This window comes from Branchiostoma floridae, chromosome 18 (genome assembly GCF_000003815.2).
Source record: "Branchiostoma floridae strain S238N-H82 chromosome 18, Bfl_VNyyK, whole genome shotgun sequence".
Classification (NCBI taxonomy): Eukaryota; Metazoa; Chordata; class Leptocardii; order Amphioxiformes; family Branchiostomatidae; genus Branchiostoma; species Branchiostoma floridae.
In genome coordinates this window covers 4,101,557-4,123,500 of record NC_049996.1, presented here as the reverse complement: position 1 = coordinate 4,123,500, position 21,944 = coordinate 4,101,557, and the positions used below count along the sequence as shown (strand labels likewise).

At 38.6% G+C, this 21,944-nt stretch overlaps 1 protein-coding gene across 1 annotated transcript in view; it reads left to right on the top strand.

Moving 5' to 3' along the window:
* LOC118406005 (ATP-binding cassette sub-family C member 9-like) overlaps window positions 1–21,944 on the top strand; it is a 46,842-nt gene that overhangs the window by 22,633 nt on the left and 2,265 nt on the right. Inside the window, exons 10-39 of the mRNA XM_035805860.1 lie at window positions 66–221; window positions 826–996; window positions 1,510–1,554; window positions 2,364–2,481; window positions 2,952–2,992; window positions 3,540–3,818; window positions 4,476–4,556; window positions 5,107–5,185; window positions 6,084–6,189; window positions 6,752–6,850; window positions 7,342–7,426; window positions 7,973–8,053; window positions 8,487–8,624; window positions 9,581–9,756; window positions 10,379–10,575; window positions 11,268–11,389; window positions 12,140–12,277; window positions 12,743–12,912; window positions 13,385–13,454; window positions 13,831–13,988; window positions 14,830–14,922; window positions 15,171–15,273; window positions 16,796–16,909; window positions 17,883–18,006; window positions 18,661–18,791; window positions 19,383–19,461; window positions 20,395–20,503; window positions 21,115–21,218; window positions 21,379–21,428; window positions 21,563–21,646. Coding sequence (XP_035661753.1) covers window positions 66–221; window positions 826–996; window positions 1,510–1,554; window positions 2,364–2,481; window positions 2,952–2,992; window positions 3,540–3,818; window positions 4,476–4,556; window positions 5,107–5,185; window positions 6,084–6,189; window positions 6,752–6,850; window positions 7,342–7,426; window positions 7,973–8,053; window positions 8,487–8,624; window positions 9,581–9,756; window positions 10,379–10,575; window positions 11,268–11,389; window positions 12,140–12,277; window positions 12,743–12,912; window positions 13,385–13,454; window positions 13,831–13,988; window positions 14,830–14,922; window positions 15,171–15,273; window positions 16,796–16,909; window positions 17,883–18,006; window positions 18,661–18,791; window positions 19,383–19,461; window positions 20,395–20,503; window positions 21,115–21,218; window positions 21,379–21,428; window positions 21,563–21,646 — 3,501 coding nt within the window. The remainder of the gene's footprint in view (window positions 1–65; window positions 222–825; window positions 997–1,509; window positions 1,555–2,363; window positions 2,482–2,951; window positions 2,993–3,539; window positions 3,819–4,475; window positions 4,557–5,106; window positions 5,186–6,083; window positions 6,190–6,751; window positions 6,851–7,341; window positions 7,427–7,972; window positions 8,054–8,486; window positions 8,625–9,580; window positions 9,757–10,378; window positions 10,576–11,267; window positions 11,390–12,139; window positions 12,278–12,742; window positions 12,913–13,384; window positions 13,455–13,830; window positions 13,989–14,829; window positions 14,923–15,170; window positions 15,274–16,795; window positions 16,910–17,882; window positions 18,007–18,660; window positions 18,792–19,382; window positions 19,462–20,394; window positions 20,504–21,114; window positions 21,219–21,378; window positions 21,429–21,562; window positions 21,647–21,944) is intronic.

Here is a 21,944-nt window from a genome sequence, read left to right as displayed (position 1 = left end):
CCAATACCCACCCCTATTACAGACTGTAACAGTAACTGTGAACTTTATCCTCCTTTCCCCATCAGACCCTGGTGTACACAAAGTGCCTTCGCCTGTCGTCCTCTGTCCTGGGGAGTGGAAAGGTCACTGCAGGTCAGATCATGAACCATGTCAGCATGGATGGAATGATGCTCATGTTCTTTGCTGCCCTGTTTCACCATTCCTGGTCCATGGTTCTACAGGTAATAAGACAGTAGTAGTTGTAGTAGACAAGTTTAGTAGTAGTAGTAGTAGTAGTTACTGTAGTAGACTACTAGTACTGTGTATAGTGGTAGGAGAACCATGTCAGCATGGATGGGATGATGCTCATGTTCTTTCCTGCCCAGTTTCACCATTCATGGCCCATTGTTTTACAGGTAGGATAAGCTATCATGTATTTTCCTATCCATTTTCATATATCATACATTTATTTTGTAGGCTACATCATACAAATTTTGGGCAAGAGAAAAGTTGGTTTGACTCAGTAGATTTTTTTAGTGTACCAGGTATAGGGTGAGTGAATTTTTAAAAATTTGTTCAACCCTGAAGTTGTGCAGTCACTATATACAAAGGGGAGCTACATTGTAGGCCACTGGTACAAGTTATGTTTACTAAATATCATAATCATGGTGTGTGTGTTTAACTTAAAAACCATCATGTCTTCAGTATGACTTGGCTGGAAATAGAACCCGAGTTTGTCCAATTGCAAAGTACAAGCTGTTACAAAATAGGGTATAGCACAAGTTTTTCATAAATTTACTAAGAATTTTTCAGACATGTGCAAATAATTTCAACCGTCTAATTTAGTTCTTAAACTATATGTTTTCTAAAATTGTTTTACAGTGCGTAGCAGGAGCTATACTGTTGTACTACCAGTTAGGATGGAGTGCCTTGATCGGTGCCTGTATCATCTTATGTATGCTGCCAGTCAACTACAAGATTGCCAGACAACTGGAGAAAGTCACCAAGACAAAAATGGTCAGTCTGAGCCTTATGAATGTCATTTCTTATGTGTAAAATGAAGATATGCTTTATACAGTCAAACCTGCCTATAGCGGCCACTCAAGGGACTGGAGAAATGTGGCCCTCTATAGACAGTTGGTCACTATATGGAAAATGATAATCCATTGACCATGATCAATAACACATGATTTTATCAGTATTCACTGATCTTTCTCACCAAGTAATATTGTCTCAACCATCTCAAAATTCAACTTATCCTGCTAAAGTTAAATATACAGAAAATGATTGATTGTACTGTTAAGTGAACTTGATAATGTACTGTTCAGTATAAACTAGGTGTGTTATGTCATAAGGCAGTTTACTGGGCATACAATACAAACAATCAAACAATTAAAGGAAGAAAAAGTTCTAATATGTTCAGGCATATTCACATACAGTAGGGTTTGCTTACCCTTAGGAAATTGTCGCATTTGCCTTTTTCATTACAATTTCTAATTTTTTCTGAAAGATTTTCTTCTTTGCTTTTAGGCTGTTTCAGACCAAAGGATGAAGAGAATCAATGAGACTATCCAGGTAAGTCATTTAATTAAACCAACATATTGGTAGTTGAATATAGCGGTCAGCCCTACAATATTGCTGTCGCAATCTCAAGAAGTGGGTCATTAACCCCAGCCAACGAGAGATTGTGTAAACACAGGCTAATATAATACCAACCAAATTGTTAATATTCCATTCCATTTAGTAATACACACTAGGAGATTAATTGTTAATGATCTGGGTTTACTGTTTGCTAAACTTACATGTCGTGACCTTACAACTTGACCCTGCTTATAACCTCTGACCTTGACATTTACCTTCTTGTAACATCTGACCTTGACACTTAACCATACATAAATTCCCACTTGACCCTACTTATAGCCTCTGACCTTGACATTTTACTTTCTTGTAACATCTGACCTTGACACTTAACTATGCATAAATTCCCACTTGACCCTACTTATACTATAGTTATAGCCTCTGACCTTGCCATTTTACCTACTTGTAACATCTGACCTTGACACTTGACCATACATAAATTCCTACTTGACCCTACTTATAGCCTCTGACTTTGCAACTTGACCCTGCTTATAACCTCTGACCTTGCCATTTTACCTACTTGTAACATCTGATCTTGACACTTGACCATACATAAATTCCTACTTGACCCTACTTATAACCTCTGACCTTGCAACTTGACCCAGCTTATAACCTCTGGCCTTGTCATTTCATTTGACCCCATCTGTAACCTCTGACCTTGCCATTTGACCCTGCAGCTTATAACCTCTGAAATTGACATTTGAGCCCACGTATAACCTTGACACTTAACCCATGACTTTTTTCAGGGAATCAAGCTGCTGAAGTTGTACGGCTGGGAACACATCTTTTCAGACAACGTCATTAAAGCCAGGAACAAGGAGGTCAAGCAGATGTACAGGAGGGCAATCTGGGAGATTCTCACATGTGAGTTCACTTTTAAACCTTGAGATTAGCACATGTTTTTTTTTTCAATATCACTGAGAAGCAGGCATGGTATCCCTGAGTGACTTACAAAAGATATGTTCTTTGGACCCATTTTTGAATGTTGAACATAAGTTGATAACTTGGGATATCAAAAAATGTCATTTTGTCAGGCATTCCCATAACTGTGTGCAGCATCTGTGACAATGGATTTTGTTTGAATATCTCAGACCTCTTTGATTTTTGGCATCTTGCGTTATTAAAACATATCAGATCTAGACCACATCAAATGTATCTATCTAATTGAAACTACCATTAGATAGGTACATTGTAGAAACTGACTCTAAGTCACTAGTTAGATATGACTTCAGGTAGAGTTAACTGTTGGTTTGGCTGTTCATTGCAAATGAATTCTTGCTGAACACGATGTATGGTATTACGTCTGTGTAATATTTTTTTTGTCTATTTTTCAGTGTTTATCACACAAGTGACGCCAGTGACAGCAACACTCATCGTAAGTGCTAATGACCTCAAAATGCAACATTTTCTTATTACTGTAATTATACTATATCCTTTAATTTACGTACTTTCAAGTCTTTTTTTCTTGGGCTGGTGTGCTGTGGTCAGAGCACAGGTTTCCATGTTTACTTGCACATAATTGAAAGTCATGATTTTGATCATCTTACAGCAAAATCCTCGAGTCTGAAGAATGATATTTTGATGGCACAACGTTCAGTAACTAAACATTGGTGTATATTTGGGGAAAACACATATACTATGAAAGATCATAATGCTATTAAAATTTAAAATTATTAAAGGAAATTCTGATGTACTTTGATTCAAGATGTACTTTTAAATCAAATTTTATACAAAGTGCTATTAAGTTGAAATGGTTATACCAGGTATGCTTGCATACTCCATACTTTACTCACAAGTATGAGAAACTCACATTGCACAGTGCAGTAGTTTGCTTTGAAATGCACATCAAGACATTAGAATAACATTGATTTAATCAAACTCAGCACCGTCAACTACATAATTTCCTACATTGTGTTTTCCAGGCCTTTGGGACGTTTGAGTTCTTCAACAACAAGGCCCTGACATCAGCGGATGCCTTCACGGCCCTCTCACTGTTCAACATCATCGCCATGCCTCTGATCATCTTCCCCATCGTTATACGGACCCTGACCAACGCCCGCGTGGCCATCGAACGTCTCGGTCCCTTCCTGACCGCAACGGAGGTGGAGGCAATAGGGAACATGTCTCGCGCTGATGTTGATGAAGAAAAAGATGGAAGCGAGGATAATGGGCATAAAAACACGGAGAAGGACTCACTTCTGGTATGCTTTCTTTGTTTTTATTTGTCATCCCAATAAAAGCATTATGCTTTTTAAAGCATCTTCTAATGACCCTTAGCTAGTGGTGCGTACCTAAAGCCCGGACTGGAATTGGACCTAAAAATGTTAAGGTCTAAGTCCAAAAAAAAACCAAATGTCCGGAGCCAAGTCCGGACTTGCAAAAAGCTATCTGTCACTTACATTCCTTTTTTTGTTCTATTAACCATCTTAAACCTTCCATAGACAGTGAAATTTGCACTGGAAAAAGTATTTCGTGTTTACACTGGCTGTTTATAATTTGCCTGTATTTTTCACATTGCATTTCAATTCATGCTAACATGCAATTTTATATGCACCATCCCCCCTCCCCCTCAAAGGGACAACAAAATGTGGTTGGTCCTTATATGCCACAACATAACCTAGTATGTACACAGTTACTTCATACAAATGAGTCATCATATAGGTAAATGTATGAGTTTGACTGTACACTGGCTTTGCAGAATTAAGGAGTGGACTCTGTGAAATGTGTTTTCTATCAGATTCCGTACTATCAATTTCTCACAAGATGTTGTGGATTTCAAGTGTATTTCCAAATTTGAAATGACTAGCTTCAGAGATATATGTTCTCCTCTACAACATACTATGTCTTGTGATTTACAGAATGGCAATGACCAGATTGAGCTGACCAATATGAAAAGAAGTTCTGTGTATGGGGACCTGTCTGATGACGTCGCCATTGAGGTGAGGTTGAGACAGAGTATGAAATGTTTGACATTTTACATTGTAAGTTGTGTGGCTCTTAAATAGTATACAGCCTGTGTACCATCCGGGAAGTAGTTAATACTCCAGGACCTATGTTTACTTCTTGTACCTGTACATTTAAATCTTTTAGTGCTGAGATCAGTCAATGAGTGAATTAATGAATAGGTTTTAGTCTAAGAGCACTTGTTACAACACCAGTCCTGTTCGAATACAGTGATCAGTTAACATACGGTATCTACTTTCTTGTGACTGGTCAGGAGCTTGTGTTAGTGGCTACAGATAAAAGGAACCAAAATTTGGACGAGAATCGAATATACCAGGCGTTACAGATGGCGAAGTTCCCAGGCGGAAAAGCAGAGAAGCAACTGTATGTAGTGTATGATAATATGTGGGAGATGGTACCAGGGCTTCTAATACATAGGATGCAAACACTCAATTAAGCAAAAGCTAAATTTGTGCTTGGTTTTTGTTCACTTTATTCTATACAAATATTTGTACTTATAGTGTCACACTGTGGTTTTCTTCCTAGGTTCATGATGGCAGTTTTGCCTGGGAGTTGGACTCTGAAGTTGCAAACATTAAAAACATCAACCTGGCTATTCCAAAAGGTAAAATACATCTTCATAAGATGAAAACCAACTCCTCCTTGTGTGTTATATTTACGATGCCTTGTATGAATCCACAGTCCTACACAGTTTTGTACAAGAACAAGCTTGTCTTTTATTCTAATAATATAATCTTACTATTTTCACCCCTAAACATATGGATCAAAGCACAGACTTCTCCAACAGTTCTATGATAAGTTTGCTCAGCATTTTTTTAAATAGGAAAGTCAACAGATAAAACAAATAACTTGAGAAGTACTATATAATTTTCATTTGTTGTTGTTACATGTTATTTGTTGGCTGTTGTGATTTTAACAACTACAACACTGTCCTTGGTGCTGAAACCTGTGTGTGAGCCTTCAAAAAGATATCTTCTTAGAGATTTTGTTCCAGATTTTTTTATCTTGTATCAACATTCAGCCAGGGCTACCCAAAGACTATTACAAAGGGCTAGACCTGGTGACTGAACAGTTTAGTCAATACACAATGCGTATAGAATCGTAACAATGTATTCCGTATCACCCGAGAAAACAAATTTATCAATGTCAAACTCACCCGAGAAAACGCACCTTTCAATGAGAAATATGGTGCCTGGTGACTGAATAGCATACTCAATGTACAGTATGTATAGAAGCCAAACAATGTATTCCGTATCACCCGAGAAAACACATGTTTCAATGTCAAACTCACCCGAGAAAACGCACCTTTCAATGAGAAATATGCCAAAAGATGAAAACCTTTGGTGTCCTCCAATCAAAAGTTGTAACAACAGCAATTATTCTAACTTCTAAATCTGGTACTGGGATTTTGAACAGCTTACACCATCCCAGCTCCCCATACTTTAGTCCTGAGCTTTGATGACATCATGAATCCTTGAATCATTCCCCTCCCACCTGTCCAGGTAAGCTGACCATCGTGGTTGGCCAGGTGGGTTGTGGGAAGTCCTCTCTGCTGTCGGCCATCTTGGGTGAAATGACAACAATGTCCGGACAGGTAGTGTGGAACAAGTAAGTAACAACACATCCTTGACTATTGTCAGTTCAATACTCTATATATTAGTGCAGTGGAAGGAGAGGGATGGGCTCTGCAATACCATTTTTTGATACAAGCATTACCATTTTAAAACCTGGCTGAGCCATAAGTGGTACGCTTTGTACTGACAGCTATTTCAGCCTTTACTTTAATTTGTTTTGTACCACGTTATAAGCCTTGTCTAAAAAGGTAAAAGCAGTCCCATTGCCTTCTCGGGGACATATAAGGGGCAGTGGATTTTTTATCCACTGTGTCTAGGGTACAGTATTGGAAGGTGGAGCCCATCCCTCTCCTTCCACTGCCTTTTACCACCCCAGCCGAAGTCAGGTACTCATTTTTACACCTGGGTGGAGTGAGGAAAGTTGTGTAAAGTGCCCAACGGTACAACATTGGTGTCATGGCAGGGCTTTCAAACCCAGGTCCTTTTGAGCGATACACCTATTAACTGTTTCACCAACACAATACAATGAAGTAGCCATACAAGATGTATGGAATGCATAAACTTCTTCTAAATCCTTTTTTCATCACCCTTCTCAGGAAACATAACAAGGTTGCCTACGCTGCCCAGAGACCCTGGCTGCTGAACGCATCTCTGAGAGACAACATCACATTCGGTCTGCCGTTTGATCGATCAAGGTTTGCATTGACTCCCTTTTCCAAAGCTTTGTTACAACTGTACAATTCATTGAATCAAATTTTGCCAGTTCTAAATTTTAGTTTCAATCCATAGCAATAGCTGGTTTTTAGGACCTAGACTAGGTTGGCAAAGTTACAGGATACATTTGGAACAGACCCTACACTGCATTCTGTTAAATACTGACTTGATAATTGTATTTCAATGATGCAGAATAGTACAAGAACAATTGGACAAACAACTTACTTCTGATCATATCCAGTTACTAGAGTACTAGTAATTAGTATTTAGCATATCTTATTACCTGGATATCTAAGCTCCATTGACCTGATTTGACAAATTGTTTATAGGCATGAAGATACTTGATCAGTGGTCTCAAAGACTCTCATTACCAAATTCCAAAGAGTCTCTGAAACCTCAATATTGGATACAGTGTAATAACTTGATTTCTACTAAGCTGCATATTTTTGACTCCCTAAACTTTCTGCTACAGATACCAGCAGGTGATCACAGCCTGTTGTCTGCAGCCTGACATCGACATCCTGCCAGGTGGGGACATGACGGAGATTGGAGAGAAGGTACAGGAGTTCTTAGTTCTTCTCTTCCTAACTTTTGCCAAAAGCAATACAATATAGAATACAACACGGTGTATTCCGTATCACCCGAGGTACCGTATCACCCGAAGGCCGGAGGGCGATCCGACCCGCGGGAGGGCTGGGACTGAGGGTGACGCGGAATACATCGTGTTGCATTTTATTTGTCACACCTGAGAAAACACACGTTTCAATGCGAAATGCGCCAGAAGTTGAGAAAATAAACATTGTTACAATAGCAATGTTCCAACGTCCAAATCAGGTATTCGTGTGTTCGACCGCACGGCACTGGCGTGCACAAAGTATGTTAAATATTCGATGGAAGCCTGTGTGATACAACTTCGAGGCCTGTGTGGTACGGCTTTTTATCACACGGTCCGGAACACCTGTATGGAACATTATTGCGGCCCAGGTATGACATAAATGTACATATCTAGTCGCTTTATGGATGCAAATTGTCAGTATGGACTAGGGGTAGGGCCCGACAAATAGATGGGGAAACAAAATTTACAATATTTTGCTGTCTTTCAGGGCATCAACCTGAGTGGAGGACAGAAACAGCGGATAAGTGTAGCTCGGACACTTTATGCAAAAACTGACATCGTGCTTCTGGTGAGTAAAAGTCACAATGGGAAAAAAAACCTCACTGACTCATAGGATTCAGAGCCCTATCTTGAAATTTTTGATGGAGAAAATATAACAAAAGGTCTCAGAGGAGATTACATGATTATAATACTAATTAGCTGATTACACTTTAAAGACAAGTGACAGTGTCATATTGCATTGTTATAAATAATTCAATCACTTCTAATGTTGACATATTGTACATGCATATGTACATGTACAGATATCTAACTCTAGTAGAGTCTGACAAGTGTCAAGTCTCCAGGACCTTAAATGTTCATTCACTAGATTATATATTAAGTACTCTTTGGAAATAATTGTTAAAAAAAGAATTCTGCTTGCTAATCAATACTTAGTCTAAAACTTTTACGTTTTGTAATTTTTCTATCACACCAATAACTACCCCCCCCCCCCATTTTAGGACGATCCACTATCAGCCTTGGATGCCCATGTGGGGGGCGACCTGTTTGAGAAAGGCATCATGGGAGACCTGGTGAAGGACCGTCGAACAGTTGTCCTGGTAACCCACAAGCTGCAGTATCTGGAACATGCACACTTTGTGAGTATCTAAACAAGTACATGAAGTTTCATCTTATAAATTCGCGTGAACTTCTTAGTTGTAGTTGTTTGTTTTGCTTTTGAGCAAAATGTCTAGTGAACTAGAGTTCTGCCAAAAAGCATGATGATTCAAGCAACTGGATATGATTTTGGAAACTGTCAGACGTTTCAACTGGCATCCACCAGTTTTTGTCAGTGACACTGAAGTGATCTGGAAGAAACAGGTCTTTTATACTCTAACTATTCAATGAAGACAATTTTGGATGTCCAATAGGAAATGTTATATTGTAAGACAATTTTAGACTGAAAGACAATTTGGATTCCAATAGAAAATAAAAGAAATGGCAAAGTCAAGCTGAAGACAATTTTGGATTTCAATGGGAAACAAAGCTAAGACATAGTTAATGCAGTTAATGATTCAGTTAGCTCCTGTTGTTTTGGTTACAGAAGCTAAGTGTTTTGTTGGGGGGGAGTGCTATGGCCCAAGTGCCAGAAAGTTCCATACATAGCCCCACTGTACTAGAGTTCTTTTAGGTACATGTACTTGACATTGCAGAAAATTAAAAGGATCAGACTCATATTAGAGGAGAGCCACACCTCTAGCACATTAAAAACCCTACCACATTACACACATGCTGATGTGAGTGGATAAGATAAATCCAGTCAATGGATATGCAGCTTGTACTATTTATTACAAACCTCGTGTGTAATGCCATCAGGCAGTTACCTGGTATGGTATGGAATACATACAAGCTCTCAGTGAAAGAAATCGACAAGATTCTGTTGCAATGACAAGCATGTGAATCGTGATACTACTATATGAAACATATTAAAATATTTTCAAATCCTTTGTAACTAGTAGACTTTCTAGTACTGCTAGACCTTAAAGTTAGACCTTAAGTAAAAATAATATAACATTATCTGTCAAGTAGTAAAGTCTCTTTGTACCATATTTAGGTTGTTGCCATGGAAGGTGGGAAAATCCAGGCCACGGGGAGCATGAGAGAGATCCGGGAATCGAACCCCGAACTCTACAACAACTGGAAGGACATCATCCTGGAGGGCCACAGGAAGGTGGCAGCAGGGCTGGGGAAGAAGGAACGAGAACGACTGCTGTCTCAGAGTAGTGCGGGGTGAGTGAGTTAGCCTAAATTAATTCTCTTGATGATGCTATCCGGATGCTCAAAATGGTAGCCTGGTATCCAGCCGTATTATAGCTCCCAAGTCTCTTCTGTCCTCTCCACAAATACTTTATTTGCGGAGAGGACAGAAGAGACTTGGGAGTTGGCTAGATACCAGGCTACAAAATGAAGAAAAAAGGATTGAAGATCATTCTGCTGTAGGAGGGTCTGTATGTGTTTGTAAATTGTTCTGCAACTAATGTAGGACATAAATATTAACTGTGACCAAACCAGTAATGATTATGGTAACATAATACGAAATTGGTATCAAAAGTTTTACATCTAATTTAATATTTCACTTGACTGGGCTATAGTGAGTGAGCCTTGTGTCAGCAGATCATCAGTGCATCAGACTTAAAAAAATGTTTTTTTGGGGGTATTCATTTTCAATAGAAAGGAGGACTAGATCTACATGAAAAACAGTTCTGGGAAGCCCTTACCTTGGTACACACTGTTTTGGATAGTTAAAAGTATACTTAGTTTAGCAATCTGTTTTTATCTTGTCCTCTTACCTGTTACCCTTTAACCTAGTACTAATCTGATTCAGAATCAAAATGAGAATTTTCTGACTTAGGTCCCGCTCAAGCATCCACTCTGCAGGAAGTATGAGTGGAAGTGACGATGAGGAGGAGGCCTCCACAGAGGCAGAGAGGGCGAAGCTGATGCGTCAGCTGTCACGGCAGTTCTCGGCCTACAGCGTAAGGTCAAGGGTCGGGTCAGTGGGGTCAAAGGGCAAGGATGGAGAGGAAGAGGAGAAAGACGAGGAGGAAGGTCAGTACTTCAGGAAACTTCAGGAGGAAAAGACTCATCTTTACTAGATTTAAAGCCAGGCTGTAATAAGGCATGTTAGTATGAGTTATACACCCTCTACATATATTTTGTGAATTCTAATCTGCAGAAACATTGAACAAACAGACTTTGGGTTTATGCAACCATTGTTTATTCAAACCAATGTTTTGGTGTCAGTCTGTCACCTTCTTCAGGGCAATTCTGACTGGTTCACATTGTACTGCAGCACAGGTGTCGCTGCTCACAGTTCAGATGTGGTCACAAAACATAATTCTGTCAAGTATTTACATGTACAGACTGCTTTATGTAAACATAAACTATAACGGTCTTGAGGCAGAAATTAAGTTTTACAATTCTGTTTCAAAAGTAAAGGAGTGTCATATGTACATAACCTGAAGAAAGTGACAGACGCTCACTGAGAAGTTGGTGTGAATAAAGCAATAGTCAGTGTCACTGACGAAAGATAGTGGATGACATCTGAAAGGTCTGACCATTCCGGAAATCATCCAGTTGCTTGTTGAGTTTTTTTTTGGCATAAAGCTATAGTTCTGTAAAAAGAGACTCTTTATTCAGTGACGTACCAACCTGATGAACCTTTTCATGGAGCATAATACATTCTTTGCCAGACCACTAACTAAGGGAAAATGATTTTTTTCCTTTAATAATTTTCCCAGCTGCTAAGGGAAAGCTTGTTCAGAAGGAGGAGCGTATGGTTGGTGAGGTGGATTTGAAACACTACCTGACCTATGCTGCAGCATGTGGGTTTCTACTGGTGGCATTTGTGCTGTTCTTACAGGTAAGACTTGGTAAAAAAAGCAGTTAACAATCAACGAAAAGAGCACACTGTATGTACTATTAGGTTTTAAATTGTATCTGGTATTTTCACCAGGCTAAACGTTGCATCCCTGCCCCTTTTCTACCAGTACTTCTATGGCACTCTTGTTCTAATGATCTCATGCAACTTGTCCCTCCTGAGAAATTTTCAGCTTAACACTAAAAGATTTTCCTCAAACTCACATTGCTATACTGATCAATTACCATTGATCTCAAAGTCCTTCTACAGCAACAATTTTTTTCCCTGGACTGCCAAACTTTGGAACTCTCTTGACAACTGTTTCCTTCCTGTCTACAACGTATCAGCCTTCAAAACAAATATTTACCGCTATCTCCCTGTGTAATTATTTCCAACGTCACTGTTCATTTCAGTGGTCTAATGACCTTGCTTTCAATTCCATTAGAAAAATTAGAACAGTCCCTCAGTACACTTTCTATATAGCTATCATCATCATCATCATCATCATCATTAGTCATCATCATCATCATCATTAGTCATCATCATCATCATCATCATCATCATCATCATCATTAGTCATCATCATCATCATCATCATCATCATCATCATCATTAGTCATCCTCAAGATGAGGTGGAACAAGTGAAGTTTGCAAAGTTCCGGACCATCCAGTCCATAATTCAATAAGCTTCTTCAAAGTTAGCCTTGGGCGACCAACACTTTCAATAGTTTCAAACAATGTTTTCCCCAACAGGTAAGCAAACAGGGCATGCAGGTGGGAATCGACTTCTGGCTGTCCACTTGGTCATCTGCAAGCACTGTTGCTACCATGGCAACAGTACCCGTCATCAACATGACAGGTGTCAATCAAACATGGGGAAACTTAACTCAGGTAAGGCATCCTTTCATTTTACAAACAAAAAGGTACCAATAGGTAATATGCTCTTTTGAAAGTTCGCATTTTCCTCACAAAGCTCAGTCATACAGTAGACACATACACTTTTCTATTTTGATGGCTGAAGTAGTGAAGGATACACAATCATGTGAAACCCAATAGAAAACATAGCTAATATTCATAACTAATTGCTCTACCCACAGAAACACAAGTACCTGCCAGCCTGCTGTCTGCTATGCTCTCCTAGAAGTGATTGATTACCATTGGAGAAACACATTGGAGTCAATGACAGTCTCTAATTGGCGATAAGAAAACTTTTGGATATGAATCCTCCAAAACAAACATTAGAAACCCTCTGACGAGGGTGAGAAAAGGAAGGTACACTTCTCTTCTGCTGGGTGTATTCCTCCAGTGTTTTCACTGAGTTTCAACTTTTGAACTGATATTTTCTTTGCTTTATAGCTGACTCCTGATATAGACACCAGCTACTACATCAACGGTTACACCGTGCTGTCCGTCACAGCGATCGTGCTGGCCGCTGTAGGCTCCATTACCAGTATGCTGGCCATGGTAGTGGGGGCCAAGCGCCTGCACGAAGGGATGGTCAGGAACATCGTACTGGCTCCCATGAGGTAGGGAAGGAAGGAAGCAGCAAAGAGGAATATCCCTAGTCTTCAATTGTGCACATGCAGGCTTTTAGCTAGGATTTTATTATTATTAATAGAGGGTCCAAATTTCTTGAACGATGAGTCGCGGCAAGTGATACAAACATTGAGTATTGTCCCAGTTCATCCAACTTCCATGGTTTTAGAGAATTTTAAGTTAAAATGGTGCATTCTAAAGTATCCTGTGTGGCAAAATTACAAGTGACGTATATATAGTGGCGTCTTGATCAATCAGAATTTAACTTCTTGTCAGAAAGAGGATTTGCTCCTGTGTATTGGCATCTAGTGCGTCCAATTCTTATATGATTCTGATAATGATTATGAGAACAGTGAATACAAATGATGACTGAATGTATGCCTAACTAAAGGCTTGACAGGATAAGGTCCCAAGTGTTCAATATTTGAATAGTGTTTGTTTACATGACTCTGTGCCCTACAGGTTCTTTGATACGACCCCTACTGGCAGAGTGCTGAACCGTATGTCGGAGGATCAAAGCGTAATTGACATTGTAAGTATGGTTCCCTCTTTTATGTATTATATAAAATTTACTTGGAGACTGAGTATAAGGGAATTAGCCATCGAGATTTTTATACCCTTAGACCCTAACTACATATTAATGTAAAGAGCTGGAGACAATAATCCAATAGAAAACAAGGTCAAGGCCAAAATCAAGCTGAAGACAATTTTAGATTCCAATAGGAAACGAAGATAAGATGATGCAAATGAATCAATTAGCTCCTTTTGTGTTAAGTACAGGAGCTAACTTTTGTTGCGGGTGTGAGAGCACCATGTCACAATTTCCGGAAAGTTACTTATTAACTTATCCAATAATTATTTTTTGTTTTCTGTGTTTTTTCACACACACAAACTGCCACCACAAACAGAGGTTGCCGTTCCAAATGGAGGCTTTGATACGGACAGCTCTCATGGTCGCCTCTGCTCTGGTCGTGAACGCTGTCGTCACCCCCTACTTCATGATTGGCGCGGCCCCCATCATAATCCTCTACTACTTTGTCCAGAAGTTCTACCGAGCAACTGCAAGGTGAGACCTAATTAAAACGAACTTCCTGATGTCATGTATCTGTAAGATTATGACATTGTGTTGATAAATAAGATCATTATGTCTGTTACTCTCGCGAGTTTACTTTCTGAAGTGATTGGTTATCAGTATCGATCCTGAAGAAGGCAACAGTGCTAGTTGGAAATTTGATCCGTGTATACCTTTGTGTGGAAAAGAAGATTAGCATAATTGTTCTAAAAATTTTGCGTTTTGAATAACAGCAATTATTCATGATGATAACTATTTCTGAATAAAGAAACTCTTTTAATTTTAGACAACCATTGCTTTATTCTCACCAATGTTTCGGTGACCGTCTTTTCTGGGCAATTCTGACTGGTTCACATTTTGTACTGCAGGACAGGTGTCAGTACAAAATTGAATGGAAAATTTATAATACTTTACATTTTTTGACCACATCTAAACTGTGATCAATTAAACTTAGTCTAGTACTTGTGCTGCAGTACAATGTGACCCAGTCAGAATTGCCCTGCAGTGCAGAAGGTGTCAGACAGTCACCGAATCGTTGATCATGAGAATTAAGTTATGGTTGTGTGAATTCTAAAACTTTCGCATTATTCGATATCATTACAAAAAAAATTATCATTATCATGATCCACCAAAAAGTAATTCAACTGGATATTGTTTTGGAAACGGTCATCACCAGTTTTCGTCAGTCACAGACACTGAAGTGATCTGGAAGAAACAGGTCTTTTATAACTATGAATAACTATGAAGACCATATCCAGTTGCTTGAGTAACTACTTTTTGGTGTATGTCTTACATCGACGCATTATCATGATCGATTATAACAAAAATGTTCCAGGGAGTTACAGAGGCTGGACAGTGTCAACAAGTCGCCAATGTTTGCACATGTGTCTGAGACCTTAGGGGGACTGTCTACCATACGTGCTTTCAGGTAGGAAAAAAGATGAGACATATAGATGCTTGTACTGTACTTTTGCTGGTAACAAAATCTAATTTTTGTTTCTACAGACTAAAAAGAAGGTTCACTTGATTACTTAGTAGTTTAAGGCATGGCTATTTTTATTAACTGAACTATTACTACAACACTAACTATATACGAGATTATAACTAATTACTATTAGGAGTTTGTATACTATGTCCAACAGACTGAGTTAATTTTTTCTCTTGTCGTTTGTACAGAGTTGAAAAGAGATTTAACGACAACCTCATGGAGAAAGTAAATCGGTGCAACACACCATTCTACTTTCTCACAGCCACACAGTCCTGGGTTGGCTTAAGAATGGTGGGTACCTTCCAGAATTCAGTCATAGTCATACAGTGTATTACAGCACTGTTGGGGTTATGCTGGAAGAAACAGGTCTTTTATAACTATGAATAACTATGAAGACCATATCCAGTTGCTTGAGTTAGGGTTAGGGTTAGGGTGACATACTTCTTTCTTCTAGCTGAATATGAGACGGGGATGCGCCAGGTTTCCTGTCTGGGTGAATGATGTAAATCACTGTGTGGTTAAGTGATGATGTTCTGTTCCCCTGCAGGGTTTCATGGAAGCTGTAACAGTTATAGTGTTTGTTGCTACTAGCCTGCAACTATTGCTAAGTGATGATGTTCTGTCCATCTACAGGGTTACATGGGAGCTGTGATAGTGTTTGTTGTTGCTAAGTGATGATGTTCTGTCCCCATACAGGGTTACATGGGAAGTGTTATAGTTCGACTGTGTTTGTTGTTGCTAAAGTCTGTGATGATGTTCTGTCCCTCTATAGGGTTACATGGGAGGTGTGATTGTGTTTGTTGTTACAGTAAACTGTTGCTATTATTAGTGATGATGTTCTGTCCCTCTATAGGGTTACATGGGAGGTGTGATTGTGTTTGTTGTTACAGTAAACTGTTGCTATTATTAGTGATGATGTTCTGTCCCTCTATAGGGTTACATGGGAGGTGTGATAGTGTTTGTTGTTACAGTAACAGCTAACTGTTGCTATTATTTTAGATTAGAAGTATCACTAGTTGATGACTCCTATTTTACTTAATGCTCACTTTGTTATTGTATCATTATCATTGTACTTTCATACATGTATTTTTGCAATTAGCCTTTGGGCATGAGTTTGCAATAAAGATGATAATCATTATTATTATTATTAGTGATGATGTTCTGTCCCTCTATAGGGTTACATGGGAGGTGTGATAGTGTTTGTTGTTACAGTAAACTGTTGCTATTATTAGTGATGATGTTCTGTTCCTCTATAGGGTTACATGGGAGGTGTGATAGTGTTTGTTGTTACAGTAACAGCTAACTGTTGCTATTATTTTAGATTAGAAGTATCACTAGTTGATGACTCCTATTTTACTTAATGCTCACTTTGTTATTGTATCATTATCATTGTACTTTCATACATGTATTTTTGCAATTAGCCTTTGGGCATGAGTTTGCAATAAAGATGATTATTATTATTATTAGTGATGATGTTCTGTCCCTCTATAGGGTTACATGGGAGGTGTGATAGTGTTTGTTGTTACAGTAAACTGTTGCTATTATTAGTGATGATGTTCTGTCCCTCTATAGGGTTACATGGGAGGTGTGATAGTGTTGTTGTTACAGTAAACTGTTGCTATTATTAGTGATGATGTTCTGTCCCTCTATAGGGTTACATGTGAGGTGTGATAGTGTTGTTGTTACAGTAAACTGTTGCTATTATTAGTGATGATGTTCTGTTCCTCTATAGGGTTACATGGGAGGTGTGATAGTGTTTGTTGTTACAGTAAACTGTTGCTATTATTAGTGATGATGTTCTGTTCCTCTATAGGGTTACATGGGAGGTGTGATAGTGTTTGTTGCCGGAATGTCATCTATGGTGGCTTCCATATTTGGAGCAGTGTCTTCTGGTATGGTGGGACTCTCCATAACATATGCACTCAATGTAAGTATTGTTTTTCATGCTTTATAAATTATACACTTTTTAATGTTCCTTTATTGTATGTTTCTAATAGTATTTAGTTGCCAAGATACTTGGCAACTTAGGAACATAATGCTCTCTCTAAGTAATGAACTTTGAATGCTGTCTTCATTTTACGGTAACAATGCATGAAAACTTTTGCATAGCGACCACCTGGCCATTGCGGTCGCTTTTTGTCGGTCTCTTGGATTTTTCCCATTGAACTAAGCATTAAGAGATAGTCTATAGCAGCCATCTCTACAGTGCGGCTTGACCACGCAATTTCCGGTCTCGTAGTTACAGAAACACTGACCATTACTTCCAAGGTGCATGTACAATGTCCATGTTGCTATTCGCATGCTGGGTTCAAAATCTTTTGATTTCCACACCGTGAGTTATCAAAGAAGCATGTGACTTGACTTCAATCCAATATGCACAAAGATGATAAAGCAGAGTAAACAGGGAAGTTTTGCTGTTGGTAGAACATCGTATGCATAGCTGGTTTGATGTGATGTCTGACAATTTATCAACTTTCTCTGTATAGCAAACACCTGCCTATAGCGACCACGTTTGTCCAGTCTTCTAAGTGACCACTATAGACAGGTTTGACTGTAGCATGAAAGTTCATCTGTGTTGGTAAATGACATTGTGGAGAAACTAAACTTTACCAAGCCAACACCAAGTTTGATTTGGACATACCCCAAATTGTACATCCGCGCCCACCGTCCATCACTGAACAGAGACGGGGGGCGACACAGGTTATCTGGCATTTACGACCCTCTGCTGCAGTCGTATGTCTCTGACACGTCACGTCCGGAAGCTACAGCAGACGGGTCCATTTCATGAACAAGGCTGACGGAGTCGGCTGAAAATTTGGGGTAAGTCCCAATCAAACTTAGTGTTGGTTAAGTAAAGTAAAGTTTTTCCACAGGTTTGACTGTAGTTTTTATATCAACAGCTGCAGCAGTACCTACACTGGGTGGTGAGGAACTTCTGTGAGGTTGAGATGATGATGAACGCAGTGGAGAGGATTAACTTCTACACCAACATCCCTACTGAACAATATAGGGACAGGAAGAGAGGTAATGCTGTTTAAATCTCTCATTATACTGAAAGGGGCCACATGCAGAAGGTGTATGTGTGTATATGGATCCTACATTCCTATATTACATATTACATTGTGATATTAATAGAATACAAAACGGTTTATTCCGCATCACCCTTTGTCCCAACCCGACCCGCAGGAGGGCTGGAGCTGAGGGTGATGCAGAATACACAATGTGGCATTTTATTCATGTCATATCCACCTTTCAACCACACTACACTCTATGGAAGCCTGTGTGATAAAAATTTGTAGCCCGTGTGATACATATAGAATACAACACGGTGTATTCCAAATCACCTGAGGTACCAGCCCGAATGTGGGTCGGATCGCACAATGGCCGAAGGCCGGAGGGTGTATCTGTGTGCGTGTCTGTGTATGTGTGTGTGTCTGTGTGTGTGTGTCTGTGTGTGTGTCTGTGTGTGTGTGTGTGTGTGTGTGTGCAATGAAACAAAAAGCAAACTTTGTGTTTCCATTTGATTTACAATTCACTGAACTTATATGGGACTGGATGCATAAATAATGTTATGCAAATAGACTTACCATCTTAGAAAAAAATACTGATTTAACTCCATTTATATTATCCTAGATACAGTCTAATTTAACTTCGGTTATTTTTGTTTTCACATTCCAGGTAACCTTGTCCCAGCTGCTGATTGGCCAGCTTGCGGGGATGTCCGACTGGACAAGATCTCAGTCCGGTATGACAAAACACTGGACCCAGTCCTCCAATCTGTCACTGCCTCCTTCAAACCTGGGGAAAAGGTTAGTTTACTAACTCTTCTAGTCATTTGTTGCATTTTCAAAAATTTTGCATTTTTTTGTATTTATAATAAGTTTTTTCTTACAATCATGAAGAAAAGAAACTCACTTCCTTTCTTGCAGGATTGTAAGAAAATCTTAGATAGTTATTTTGGTTTAATTACATTAGAACGTTACTGCTCAGAATACTATACTTCATTGTAGCTTTTCTGTGTATATAATATATATATAAATTGTTTATATATAACAGACTTTGCCCTGATCATTTGTTTTCATTTCAAAAATATTTAGCAATTCCATTCTTTGATTGATGTAATCATTTTTGTTTGAGCAAGTCTCAATTTCTATCTTCATGTATCATCATGATATCATGTATAACTGTATTATGAAGTTGCTTGTACTTAGTTAATCCCAAAGCAGTGGCTGGAAATATAAGTCTTTTTTTAATCTTATTCTACAATGGGCAGATCATTTCTGGCAAACATCTTTTCATCTGTGCAGCTTTCAACAATGAGTATTGGTATAATTTGGCAAAAGCATGTGATACTGAATTTGAAAAAAAGGCATTTTATATATTAATTGCTCTTTCTGTAGGTTGGCATCTGTGGCAGGACAGGCAGTGGGAAATCTTCCCTCACTCTGGCTCTTTTCAGGATGATTGATATGTTTGAAGGTGAGTTTTACGAATACAAGATGACTTTTTTTGCTTTCAAGCTATTGCAAATTGGAGTAACTAGCAACGTTTTTGCACGAACAAATATGTCATTGGTGTTATATAGCACATGCTGATGAGTAGATTTGTCCTTGGTGCTGAACACTTAACATACATAATTAGATCTGTCCTTGGTGCCAAACACTAAACACATGTTGATGTTAGGGAGATCTGTCCTTGGTGCTGAATACTAAACATAATGTAGATGTTAAGTACATCGATCCTTGGTGCTGAATACTAAGCATATATGAATATTAAGTAGATCTGTCTTCAGTGCTTTACACTAAGCATGTATGAATATTAAGTAGATCTGTCCTTGGTGCTGAATACTAAGCATGTATGAATATCAAGTAGACTTGTCCTTGGTGCTGAATACTAAGCATGTGTGAATATTAAGTAGACCTGTCCTTGGTGCTGAATACTAAGCATGTGTGAATATTGAGTAGATCTGTCCTTGGTACTGAATAGTAAGCATTTGTGAATATGAAGTAGATCTGTCCTTGGTACTGAATACTAAGCATATGTGAATATAAAGTAGATCTGTCCTTGGTGATAAATACTAAGCATACGTGAATATTAAGTACATCTGTCTTTGGTGCTGAATACTAAGAATATGTGAGTATTACGTAGATCCGTCCTTGGTGGTGAATTCTAAGCATATGTGAATATTAAACAGATCTGTCCTTGGTGCTGAATACTGAGTACAAAGCATATGTGAACATTCAGTAGATCTGTAGATACCAAGCTGTGGGAAGGTAGGTTCATCAGATTGCTAAACCAGTAGTTTTATTGTTGTTTGAAAGCACTTTGTGTATCAGTGTCAAGTTTTATTGATAAAGTCATGCTGTTATGTTTTGAAATGTGTAACACATAACTTTTTCCCTTGTTACTCAGGTAAAATCTGCATAGATGGAGTGGACATCAGTCGTGTGCCCTTGACCTTGCTGAGGTCACGCCTGTCAATCATCCCTCAGGACACCGTACTGTTCAGTGGCACCATCAGGTCAGTGCCTGTTTTATCAGCTTGTGATATATTCACTCAAAAATCAGGTTCACTCAAGCCTGTTTTAGTGGCCACCTCTATGTAAGGACCACTTTTAAAGTGCCAGTTACATGAAATTTCCTCTATCAATCATTCACAAGAATTTGGTTTTTGCTGAAAACGTCTAAAAGTATTTTATCCCTAAATCAATTGTCTACTGTGTACTCTTTGGTGGGAGAAATTAGAAATTGATCAAGATATAACGAAAAGGACCTTATTTGCTACATGTAGTATAGCTGACTGCCCTTTCTGTGATGTCACGACCTGTTGACAAATTGTCCCACATAGTATATAAGGGCACACATATAAAGATTGTGGATTTAAAGGTGTTTTCAGAAAAAGACTGTATTTGAATGATAAACATGAAATTTCATTTTACTGGCACTTTATGAGAACTTGTTCAACAGCATAATGTGACATTCTACAATAACACAGTTTGTAAGAATTACTTGATAGGTATGAAAGCAACTCTGTAAGAATTGTTGGTATGATAGTCGTAATAAGCCAGTTTAACCATTGAAAATAAATGTTTATAACCCTATTAAGGAATATTCTTCTCTCCACTTCTCCAGGTTTAACCTTGACCCTGAGGACAAGGTCAGTGATTGGGAGTTGTGGAGGTCACTGGAGATAGCACAGCTCAAGTCTGTCGTTACTGAGCTACCAAATCAGCTAGGTAAGTTTAATGATGACGAAGACACTATTGCAATCTACTTATCAGTCTGAAGAAAATTTCAAGTGTCTTTTAATACAATTACAAGACAGTGATCTACATTTTGTAGATATGTAGAAAATTATAAGACGCCTGATTGGACACCACATTTTGTAATTTTCAGATGAGATGGTGACAGAAGGAGGGGAGAATTTCAGCGTTGGTCAGAGACAGGTGTGTAAATTCTTTTCCTTTGCAACCTCTTAAGATATCTCATTTGTCACTTCTGATTCATCTGTTTTTATTATACAATGTATTACCTATAATTTATGCTGCAAACTTTTAAAAATTTTGTTTCATACACTCAGCTGTTTTGTCTGGCACGAGCGTTCGTCCGGAAATCACGCATCCTCATCATGGATGAGGCCACAGCATCTATTGACATGGAAACCGTAAGATTTTTGTACTTTATTTTTGTTCAAGTGTAGTCAATTGTTTTACAGCTTATGGCCATTTTACTGTAGATATTCGTAAGATGTCTTTGACTTGTATGACAAAATTTTTGATTTTCCTTTTCATCATCGAAAGGGCATGTAGAAGTCAGTTGGATATAACCGCAAGATACAGCCGGTCTAGAACACCAGAGAGTGTATTGAACGCTATAAGGATGCAGTTATGGCATAAATAATAGTTATAAAACATACATGTACATTCAAATTAGAAAAAAAACATGCAGTTTCCCTTACATGT